The 12,298-nt window shown below is 42.5% G+C and overlaps 2 protein-coding genes across 2 annotated transcripts; one reads left to right on the top strand and one right to left on the bottom strand.

Moving 5' to 3' along the window:
• Positions 1-4,249: 4,249 nt before the first annotated feature.
• On the top strand, positions 4,250-5,194 carry LOC123949382 (olfactory receptor 4D5). Its single transcript, XM_046016799.1, has one exon. The coding sequence runs from the start codon at positions 4,250-4,252 to the stop codon at positions 5,192-5,194; it is 945 nt and encodes a 314-aa protein (XP_045872755.1).
• Positions 5,195-9,665: 4,471 nt separating this feature from the next.
• Positions 9,666-11,596, bottom strand: LOC123948841 (olfactory receptor 6T1). The gene is given in 3 exon segments (XM_046015969.1): positions 9,666-9,701; positions 9,703-10,651; positions 11,479-11,596. Coding segments are annotated over 3 exon segments (1,005 nt in total). The 5' UTR covers positions 11,499-11,596.
• Between the last annotated feature and the right edge of the window lie 702 nt (positions 11,597-12,298).

Here is a 12,298-nt window from a genome sequence, read left to right as displayed (position 1 = left end):
AATTTTATCTTCATTTATTCTTTCTCCAACACTCTTCCTTTTTTTGTCTATGCAAGTTTCTGATCAACATCATTTTCTTTCTCCCTAAAGACCTTTTTTTTTTCTTTTTAACACGTCTGGCTGGGTGGGTTTGCTAGTGACGAATTCTTTCACCTGGTATTTGCCTGAGAAAGTCTTTATTTCTCTTTAATGCTTAAAGACAATTTTGTTGGATTTAGAATTCTAGGCTGGTGCTTTCCCCCCTCTCTTTCAACACTTGTTTAAATGTATCTCAGTCCACTTATTTCCTGCTTTCTTGGTTTCTGACAAGCCTTTCTCTCTAATTCTCATTTTTGTTCCTCTTTTGTTGAGAAAATTTTCCCTCTGACTTCTATGAAGATTTTTCTCCTTGACTTTGGTTTTCTGCTGTTGACTATGATATACTTGATGTGGGAAACAAAGGCAAAAGAAAAATAAATTCCCTTACTACCTAGAGCCCACTGACAAGTCCTTGAAACAGGTAGAGTGACATTCCTCCAGGAACTCAGCTGCCTTCATGTTAATACTTTCCTAGAGGCAAAGGCAATCTTAGCCTGACCCCCAGGATCTTGTCTGGCGTCAGTCTGCTGTAACATATACAAATTCCTATGGAAACTTCCTTTATCTCTAACCCTCCCAAGATATATGTTGGCAATCACTCCCCAAGCATATGACCTGCCCATATACACCTGCAGTGTCTCATGACTAAGCTTTTATTAGATGGTAGTAAATGACCATTTCCCAACAATAGCTAGCCCCTCAAAGTCCTGGAAACCTTGCTTCCAAAATTCCCTAGAGACTTAAGCTATCCCTAAACCCCACCCAACTTGAAAGTATGCAATAGGCCACTCCTCATGACCCCAGGGCAGCTCTTTCTGCCCCCAGGTTCTGTCCCAGTGATTTAATAAAACCACCTTTTTGCACCAAAGACGTCTCAAGAATTCTTTCTTGGCCGTCTGCTCTGAATCTTGACATCTTGCCTGCATCATACCTAGGTATAGTTTTTTGTTTTTTTTTGTTTTAAATTTTTGCTATTCTGTTTGGTGTGCTGTGACCTCCGCGGATCTGTGACTGTGTGTATATCATGATTTTCAGAATATTCTTAGCCATTTTTATTTGGGTACTTATTTTACTCCATTCTCTTGTTCCAATTACATGTGTATTGCACCTTTTAAAACTATCCCAATGTTCTTGGATGCTCTTCTCTGTCTCTCTTTGCCATTTTTATCCTTTGCCTTTCTGGTTGGGAAGTTTCTATTGACCTATCTTCAAGGTCCCTTATTCTTTTCTTGGCTGCGTCCAGTCTACTGATGAGCCCATTAGAGGCGTTCTTTATTTCTGTTACAGTGCTTTGGACTTCTGGCATTCCATCTTTATACTTTTACAGAATTTCCATCACTCTCCTTTCATAACGAATACGTTCTTGCGGGCTGCTTACTCTCTAATGGAGCCCATAACTGATTAATCATGGCAGTTTTCAACTTCCTTGCTTGATAATTCTAATATCGGTGTGATAGATAAGTTTAGTTCTGTTCCTTACTCTGTCTCTTCAGACTGTGTTTTTGCTTGCCTTTTAGCATGCCTTGTGATTTTGTTGTTGAAAGCCAAACCTGGAACAATAGGAACCGAGGTAAAGAAGCTTTAGTGTGAGAGTTTATGTGAATCTGGCTAGTAGTTGCTATCTTTGTAGGAGTCAGAGGTTTCTGGTTACTCTGTTATCTCCGGCATTGCCTTTAGGCAACCTGAAGTACTTGTTCTTAGAGAGTCTGTGTCTTGCAGCCGTTTCCATGGTAACCCACTGTCTTCCTGCTGGAGGTAAGGTCCCTGAGGGAGAAAAGCATTCTATAATCGTGTGATTAAACATAAGTCTTTAGTGGACCCTCGTTGGACACTCACCCCCTTTGGTAACACAACAAGGCTGTGGGGTGCTGAAATGGGAGGAAGGTCCTTTCCCCAGGTGGGAAATGGATTTAGTAGTCTTTTATCCTAGAGAATAGTTTTTTTTTTTTTTTTAAATGGAGAATTATCTAGGCCAATTTCACTCTTTTCTTCCCCACCTAAGGATTTATTTATTTGGGAGATAGAGCACACATGAACAGCGGGGAGAGGGAGAGGGAGAAGCAGACTTCCCGCTGAACCCCCCTGAGCAGGGAGCCCAGTCAGGGCTCAAACCCAGGATCCTGAGATCATGACCCGAGCCAAAGGTAGAGGCTTAACCGACTGAACCACCCAGGCACCCCTCACTCTTGTTACTCCTCCTCTTACCCTGACAGTTCCAGGAGAGTATCTTTCTTCACTCTTCACTACGAGATGGAACCCACGGAAGTGTGGGGTTTCCCTAAGGCTGCAGCTCCCAGGGGTTTCCCACTAGCGTGCTAGTCCACACCCAACCTCCAGTAATCTGTCAAAATTGCTATTTAAGTGCTCCTACCAGTGTTTGACTCTGGTGGTTCTCCCCCAGCTAAGTAGATCTCTGCTATGATTCTCTCTCGCTTCCCTCCTCTTCCAGGTTTTGGGGGAGTGTTTTGTTCTGTGACTTCTGTTCTCTGATGGCCCCAAGAAAAGTCATTGCCTTTCATTTTATTTAGCTTTTTCTTGCTTCAAGGATAAGAGAGTATTGACTTCCAAGTTGAAGAACTTGGAACATGTGAAGACATGTTTACGCTAAAACTGGAAGTCCCAACTTTGTGTATTTGAAACATTTCATTAAAATTAAGATAAAATAAGTCTGCAGAGATCAATAAAATCAGGGAAGCATGGGGCGAGCATGGCAAACTCAAGGAACCTCAAATAGTTTGGTATGCTGTAGGTCATCATGTGTGTGTGAGGGGGCTTTGTATAAAGTGACAAAACTGGAGAGGTGGGCAGGTGTCAGGAGGTGAAGTGTGACATGTTAGATCACTTGTGTCTTATTTTTAAAAATCCTTACTGTTTAATATAGGGCTGAGTAAATAAAAGTTGTTTAATGAATCCATATTGAATGAAGAAAGAACAAAGGAAAGAAAACATAGTTGAAAAGTCATACTAAAAATTAAGTGTGGGATGATAAATCCACATTTCTCTTAAAGAGTATGAAGAGAGTCATTCTAGAATTCTTACAAATAGCTAGTTTTCTAAGTATCTTTTAAAAACACTTAAATATTTAAAAATACCCTTTTTTATTTTTAAGGTTTTCAAGATGTTGAGGCAGTTTTGCATTTAGATAGTGATTTTTTTTTTTTTTTGTTTTACCTTCAGTTAATATTTATGGACTTCTCTTGTTGCTTTTCATATGAATAAGAAATTGTTCTTTGGCGGATATCCCCCAAATTAGCAGTGACACACAAATTTCCAGGGGTGGTTCAACATTCTGGTTGCCTTTCCCTCTATTTCCATGGGGACTATAGTTTTCTCTGCGTTTCCCAGACCTGCTGGATAGGAAGATGTTTCTTCTACATGTTTTTTATTTTTTTTTTTAATCTAACTTTAGAAAAACACTAGTTCACGACCCTTATACGTCTAAATATTTGGCTGGTGGGAATTTTTTGGGTTTTCTTTTTTAAAGATTTTTATCTATTTATAAATAATATTTATAAATAGATAAAAATCTATTTATTTGACAGAGAGAGATCACAAGTAGGCAGAGAGGTAGGCAGAGAGAGAGAGAGGGAAGCAGGCTCCCTGCTGAGCAGAGAGCCTGATGCAGGACTTGATCCCAGGACCCTGAGATCATGGCCTGAGCCGAAAGCATCAGCTTAACCCACTGAGCCACCCAGGCACCCCAATTTTTCGAGTTTTCTAAGTAAAGGTCATCTATATCTATAAAATCTTAGACGATGGGAGACCTTGCAGGCATTTTGGCTAATGTACATCATGGAGGAGGGAAGTGAGACTTAGAGAATTTGGGAAGATCGCTCCTGTTTATACAGCTGGCTGCTGGGAGAAGTGAGAATTCACTTCTCTGTGGATCATTTCTCAAGTTTTGAGGGCTGATTATTTTTGATTTTCATCCATTATGAACAGTATCAGTGTTATCCTGAGTTTTAGGCCCCTGGAGTTTGACTGCACAGTAGATGATGTTCAAATGCTTGGGTTTCCTGTCGCACTACTTACAACATTCGTTGGTAGTAAATGAGACAGGGAAGAATTCCCCAAAGAGGGCAGAGAAAATTATTGCAGAGAACCTTGTGGATCCCATGATGAAGTTGTCCATTTTCCTCAGCAGGTTCACTGACCAGGTCATACCAAGCAGATGAATCCAGCAAATCATTCCCAGGTGACGAGCTTTGTCCTCCTGGGGCTCTCTCAGGTATGGGAGCTCCGGTTTCTTTTCTTCATTGTCTTCTCTGTTGTGTATCTTTTGACTGTGACGGGAAATCTCCTTATTGTGGCCATCGTGACCTCGGACCCACACCTCCACACAACCATGTACTTTCTCTTAGGCAATCTTTCTTTCCTTGACTTTTGCTACTCTACCATCACGGCACCTAGGATGCTGGTTGACTTGCTCTCAGGCAACCCCGTCATTTCCTTTGGCAGCTGCTTGACTCAACTCTTCTTCTTCCACTTCATTGGTGGCATCAAGATCTTCCTGCTGACTGTGATGGCATATGACCGCTATGTGGCCATCTCCCAGCCCTTGCGTTACACGCTTATTATGAACAGGACCGTCTGTGGGCTCCTCATGGTAGCCTCCTGGGTGGGTGGCTTCATCCACTCCATTGTACAGGTTGGACTGACTATCCAGCTGCCATTCTGCGGGCCTGACAAGCTGGACAACTTTTACTGTGATGTGCCGCAGCTGATCAAATTGGCCTGCACAGATACCTTTGTGTTAGAGCTTCTGATGGTGTCTAATAATGGCCTGGTGACTTTGATGTGTTTTCTGGTGCTCCTGGGATCCTACACGGCACTGTTATTCATGCTCCGAGGCCACTCATGGGAAGGCCGCAGCAAAGCCCTGTCCACCTGTGCCTCGCATATTGCTGTAGTGACCTTAATCTTTGTGCCTTGTGTCTACATCTATGCAAGGCCATTTCGGACATTCCCTATGGACAAGGCGGTCTCTGTGCTGTACACAATGGTCACTCCCATGCTGAATCCTGCCATCTACACCCTGAGAAATAAGGAAGTGATTGTGGCGATGAAAAAGCTGTGGAGGAGGCAGAAGGACCCTCTGGGTCCCCTGGAGCACTGACCCCCAGATTAGCAGAGGCAGGGCCTGAGAATCTGCGGGCTGCTTCAGTGTAGGAACATGCTTGAGAAGACCTGCAGAGTAACTAAAACTACATGTCCTCTCGATTACTTGCTCTACTACTTGCTTCTCTATTGTTTTCAACCACAGTCAAGTTCTGGGGACCTGAACTCTTAACACAGTTAGAAAATGGAATGAGTATCCTAGAACTTCTCCCAAGTGCCTCCTAGAGAAACACCATGCAGAAATGGTGTTTGGCTCGGTGGTACTTGTCCGTATGATGGTATCAGCCCCGCGGAGAAAGTTCTAGCTGCATGGAGTGGCACATCTGGTGTTTCTGTTCTGATACTTCTTCTTGGACACAAAATCTATCAGATGAGCTCAGAACAATTATCAACATCCTAGAGACAAGAGGGATCTGGAGGTTAACGTCAATGTGGGGTTGATTTGGGAAGGCTGACTGAATTTAATGTCAATGAAGAGAAAGGAAATTGTCTTTGGAAAATTACTTCCTCCTCTTAAGGTATTCACCATCATCACGATTTAAACAATATTTGTTAAGAGTTTACTATGTGGCAGGCGTTGTATCAAGTGATTTATATTTAGTATTGATTTTAATTTTCTCTACATTATTACGAGGTAGGTATCATCTTCATTTTTTTTTTAAGATTTTATTTATTTATTTGACAGAGATCACAAGTAGGCAGAGAGGCAGGCGGAGAGAGAGGAGGAAACAGGCTCCCTGCTGAGCAGAGAGCCTATGCGGGGCTCGATCCCAAGACCCTGAAATCATGACCTGAGCTGAGGCGGAGGCTTAACCCTCTGAGCCACCCAGGCGCCCCATCATCTTCATTTTTTTTTTTTTATTTTTTTATTTTTTTCCATTTTATTTATTTTTTCAGCGTAACAGTATTCATTCTTTTTGCACAACACCCAGTGCTCCATGCAAAACGTGCCCTACCCATTACCCACCACCTGTTGCCCCAACCTCCCACCCTTGACCCTTCAAAACCCTCAGGTTGCCCCAACCTCCCACCCCTGACCATCATCTTCATTTTAAAGATGAATCTGTGGCAGCTGAGAGACTTCGAATAATTTATTTGAGTCTCTAGAGCTTGTTTCTGGAATCTAATCCAGGTTCTGTGTAACTTTGGAACCCAAGTTCTGGATAATATCTAAAGCTCTTTGTAACTACTAAGGGTCTCTTGACATCGTGGGCAGAAATAAAATATCCTAATGTAGTCTTGGTCTCTTGTAGTTGGGAGAGTGAAACAGACTGGATTTTGGAATGTGGGGACACAGAATAAAAGATCGTTTGTTGACAACTGAACCCAATGAAAAATGCAGAATTGGGTTATAAGGTGGAAAGGTAGATTATCCTTCAGTCCCTAAATAAGGAGTGGTACAAGATAACACACAAGCACCCCTAGAAGCTCTATTGCAACTTAAGAGGGAATGGAGAAACAGTCATGGTCTTTTCTTATGTTGTCTCTCTATTACCCCCCTCACATCTTAACTCCCTGATCAGTATTCCCGAGTCTCCTACCACCAAGTGGCTTCTCCTACCACCATCTGGCTTCTTAACTTTTACCATAGGACTTGCACCTTTTATCTTCACTCCTATACCCAAGAATCAGTTTTAAAATAAAAATAAAAATAAAAACATAAATAAATAATAAATAAAAATAAAAATAATAAAAATATAAACAAACATATTTAAATATAAATATAACATAAATATAAATATAAAAATAAATATAAATTTAAAAAAACATGTTTTGTTTATTCATGTTGAGTGTTATTTAATCAACTGGTGATACCTACCATGGATGTGGGATGGGAAAAGGATGATATTTAACAAACATCTTTGCAATCGTAGCATTAAGTCATCACCCATCCCTTATACCTTAGTAAGTAAATTAGTATAAGCGAAATTCCTTTCCTGGATGATAGCCAGCTGAGAGGGAATGTTTAGTACCCAGGGCCTAGAGCATGGGTCAAGCTTGAAAGAGGAAAGACACAGGTCTAGGAAAAAACGAGTTGGAAAGTTGGAAGAGGGGATCGGCATAGAGCAAACACATAATCTATTTAAAAAGAGTATCTTTAGTGAAAAGATAATTTTGGAATCAGAAGACTCAAGTCAGAGTTCTCTTTCCGTATAGTTTGGTTTAGTGGGAAGAGTTTAATTCTCCTGCCACTATACCTTGGACTTGTAGCAGAGTCAAATCTTGATTTATACAAGTCATATGTACAGATACGCTGAAGAGGACATACAAGTGCAAATAAAATGCAGCTTCTTCTTCTTCTTCTTTTTTTTTTTTTCCAGTAACCCAAATGATTTTCATCTGGCTGGATAGTAGGGGAAAAGAGCTAAAATTTAGGGGCACCTGGGTGGCTCAGTGGGTTAAAGCCTCTGTCTTCAGCTCAGGTCATGATCCCAGGGTCCTGGGATCGAGCTCCTCATCGGGCTCTCTGCTCAGCGAGCAGCCTGCTTTCCTCTCTCTCTGCTTGCCTCTCTGCCTACTTGTGATCTCTCTGTCGAATAAACATTTAAAAAAAAGAGCTAAAATTTAGGCAGGTCCAATACACATAAAAATGCACATAATCCCCATGCACATAAGTAGGAGGTCATTCTCTTCAGAAAATACCTCCGTTTCCCTTAGGATTCTGCTCTTCCCCTCTTTCTAACTTAGTCCCTTTACCAGCCTGGCTCTTTCACAGGCTGTGAGATCTCTGTGGGCAGGAGGAGTGCCCATCTTACTTACCAAGGCTGCTTCCAAACTACATATTGTCCATTTTTCTCTGTCGCTGCTGCCAGGTGTAGAGTCAAAGTCATAGCCAGCCATCTAGGCCAGGTGGCAGCTTCCTACTTGATTCTCTAAAACCCATTGGTCTCCCTCTAACCAGTTGTCCCACAATGGCTGATTGATTTTTTAAAAATACAACTTGATCACTTCCTCGCTTAAAACCTTTCAAAGGCTTTACATTGCCTTTACAAAGGAAGAAAGATCCACGGAAACCTTATAGCTAAGGTCCTGTCTGAACTGACCTCAGCCCACCGCTCTGCCTCCAGTCCCCTTGTACATTTTTCTCTCTTAGTCCCTCCTGTCTTACCCCGGGTCCTGGCCAACACTACTCGCTCTCTCTGGAAAGCTCCTCCCTGACCGTTTGTTTGCCTGGGTAAATGCCGCTCAGCCTGAGGCCACAGTTTAAAGCTCATGTCCTCAGAGGCGTGTTCCACCTTTCGTCTAAATTAGTTTCCCTTATTAGCCCCTTGAACAAAACTCTTTTCTCAAAAGCATTGATCACAAATTTTAACTACGTACCAAGGTGTGTATTTAGGTTTTCTTATTTGTTTGTTTGGTTTGGTTTTTGCCAACCATCTGCAGTATACTGTAAATTCTATAAAAGCGAGAGCCGTGTCTACTACCATACACTGAAGGTCTAGCTCCAGAGCCTAGATTCCAGAACAGCCCCAGAGCAGCCTCGGGTGCAGAACTGAGGAGGCGTTTGTGCTCGGCCTGACCCTGAACTTGCACAACCAGTAGGGGGCATGTGTCTCTTTAAAATTTGGGCCCTACACATCTCTGTTGTCCCAAGATGTCACCCTCATCTGAAGCCAGCCTAGCTCAGTGCCTTAAACATACGAGGTATTTAATAATATTTCTTGAAGGAATGCTGGAATGATTGTCCTTGTATTTAGACTTGGGAATTCGGGATAGCCAAAAGTTTTGTTGGTCACAGCATTCTTCCTTTATGTGATTCTTTTGAGAGATACAGTCACGTACAGAGCAGTAACAAGTGAAAGAACCATTTATTACTGCCGCCAAAATGTAATTTTCTGTATCCAGGTTCGGGTTAATCTTGTTTGTAATACTCAATCCAGGTGGAAGGCTGCAGAAGGCCTCTTACTCCCCTCTAAGCTCCTGATCTGAATCTCCATGTTTCAGCATTCCCCCGAGTGGCTTCATCATTCAGGATCCCAAAGCGGGAATCAGTGTGCCTGAACACACACGTAAGGAAGAATAGGAGTCTTCTCCCTGCCTGAAGGCTATTACCTGCCCCAAAGGACATGTGTCCGAACTAGAATTCTGAAACTTGACCAATTGGATCAGCCTTCTGGGGAGGGGGCGGGGTGGCATCAGGCAGATAGGAGGGAGGAAAATGAACGCTCACTCCCTGTTTTGTATTATATATTTTTGAAAACTCTTTTTTTTTTTTTAAAGATTTTATTTGTTTTAGAGAGAGAGAGAAAGAGTGCACATTTGCAAGAGGGGTGGAGGGAGATTCGTACAGATCCTGACTTGGGGCTCGATCCTTCCACTGCAAGATCAAGACCTGAGCAGAAACCAAGAGCTAGATGTCTCCCCATAAGGAGACTATTTCTTAATTGTCTGAGGAAAGTTCAGGGTGTTGCTCGAGTGACTTGAACTTCAAATACACTTTTTAAAATTGCATACATTTTTAATCTCATCTAATACTTCCTTTTACTTGTGACCCTCACAGTCTCCTGCCGCCATGGCTCTGTGCCACCTCAGTGCATCGCTCAGCGCCTGCTTCACCTTCTCATTGCGGAGACTGAAGATGAATGGGTTCAGGAGGGGTGTGACGATACAGCTCAGGACTGAGGCACCTTTGTTGAGCAGCGTGGACTGAGCGTCTGACATACGGATGTAGAGAAAAATGGAGCTTCCGTAGACAATGACGACCACGGTGAGATGTGAGGCACAAGTGGAGAAGGCCTTCTTTCGCTCTGCAGCTGTGGGGGCCCTGGAAACAGTGGCAAGAATGCGGGCGTAGGAAACTGAGGTCAGTGCCAGGGAGCCCAGTAACACGGACGTGGAGAGCACGAAAGCCACCAGCTCCAGGTGGCGGGTGTCTCCACAAGAGAGCCTCAGCAAAGGCCAACTGTCACAGAAGAAGTGGTCGATACCGTTAGGGCCACAGAAAGGTAGGTTGGCCATGAGGATGGTGGGACAAAGGACCCAGAGGAAGCCAGCTAGCCAGGAGGCCAGGACGAGTTGGGAACAGACACGACCACTCATCAGAGTCTCATAGTGGAGCGGTCGGCAGATTGCCAAGTAACGATCCAGAGACATGACAGCTAAGAGGAAGAAGTCGGTGGTGCCTAGGAGGAAGTAGAGGTAGGACTGGAGGATGCAGCTGGCAAATGAGATGGAGTGATCCCCTGTGAGAATGATGACGAGCATCTTGGGAACCACCACAGACACGAGCAACAGCTCCAGGAAGGACAGGTTGCTCAGGAAGAAGTACATCTGTGTGTGCAGGTGTCGGCTGGTCCGGCTGAGCCCAATAATGAGCAGGTTGCCTGTGGCCGTTACGATGTAGGTCACCATCAACCCCAGGACCAACAGGGACTGCAGGATGTGGCTTCTTGGGAAACCCAGAAGGACAAACCCTGTCACCCGAGTCCAGTTTTCAGGACTCATCTCCAGTGACCTGGAGGAGAAATGAAACAGATCTTCGTAACTGGATCTATAGTCACAAATCATATTCTAATCAATCAATAAAATAATGAGCACCGAGTGCTTCCTTACATTCTGAGAATATATGAATCTTTCTGCTTAGAGGTGACTCACAGAAAGAGAAGCAAATTATGATAGCAAGCTGTATACCACTAATAACGTGGATGATATTGAACTAATTATGTATTAGGAAATATGGATGCAATATCTCCTCTCACAGTGGCTTTTAAAGTTAGATATAACTGTTCTCATCTTTTTTTTTTTTAAAGATTTTATTTATTTGTGTGTGAGAGAGAGAGAGCACACAAGCAGAGGGAGTGGTAGGCAGAAGGAGAAGCAGGATCCCGACTGAGCAAGGAGTCCGATGTGGGACCAATCCCAGGACTCTGGGATCCTGATCTGAGCCTAAGGCAGATGTTTAACCAACTGAGCCACCCAGGTGTCCCCTTCATCTTATAGATAAAGAAAAGATGACTGACAACTCTCAGTGTTCGTGGTCCTTCTGTGTCCTGGCTTAACATAATATAACAATAAAAATCAGGGCTTTCAGTATTTTTGGTGATTTTATTTTCCTTAAATAGCCACAGAGTCACAGGATGAAACCATGCAGAGCCCAGTCCTGTTTGGTTATTTTTTGGTATTGTTTTTACCAAGACTTCCTTCTGTGGGTTATAGGAAATCCCTCTTCCCGGTGTCACACTGACTTGCCTCCCCTCATCCTCAGCTCCTTCAACATGTTCATGGCATGAGAAGAGGAGGGAGAGGGAAACTTAACAAAGGAGACAGGCTGTATCAGCTCACCTCTTCACCATTGCCTTCATTTGGAGATATGTTCATCTTTTCCTTGGACATTTGGCATCTTGTGAAATTTACCCATAAGTTTTGAAAGGTTGGGTTTCAGTTGACATCTTGGTTCTAGGATCCTTTTCTTAAATCCAGAACCAAATACTCAGACTTTCGTAGATATTGCCTGTCAATTTCATTGCCTGAAAATGTATTCTAAGGCAGAAAGAATGCAAGTTACTATCAAGTTACTTCATTTAATTGATGAGGAATGAAGTATTTCAGAACTTTGGCAAAGTTTAATCCAGGATCATCTATTACGCCAGACTTCCAGCATTAAAGGTGGGGAACACAAATATTTTCTGTATCCTGTTTGAAGAAGCCTTAAGAAAAATTATCAGCTGAGGCAAATAATCTTGGTTCCAAGGCTGAAAGAGAGAGACATTCAGGCAAAGTTTTAGTATGTCAATAAGGAGTAAATCCTGGAATTAAGTAGCTAGCTAGCTAATAATAAAGCTTTATTCTGTTAGCCTAGAGTCTATAGCTCCAAAAATCAAAGAAGTACCTCAATAAAATCCAAAGAAGGATGCTAGAGCACTATTTCAGGATGTCATAATCATTTCAGATAAGGGAAATATGTTAACTGTGGCTTTTTCCAAAGTATCAGGTAAATACTATGTTTAAAAATAGCTTATAAAGCCTAGCTGTCAAATGTTTAATATTAGCTTTTATCCACAATTATAAAACACATACACCAAAATCTGTTATACAGTATTCCACTGACATAACTGTAACAAGTAATCCTTCAGATTACTTGCAAGTTTCCGAATAATTTCCA

This window comes from Meles meles, chromosome 8, assembly GCF_922984935.1.
Source record: "Meles meles chromosome 8, mMelMel3.1 paternal haplotype, whole genome shotgun sequence".
Classification (NCBI taxonomy): Eukaryota; Metazoa; Chordata; class Mammalia; order Carnivora; family Mustelidae; genus Meles; species Meles meles.
Note: the sequence above shows the minus strand (reverse complement) of the source record. Positions and strands in the feature narration are given on the sequence as shown.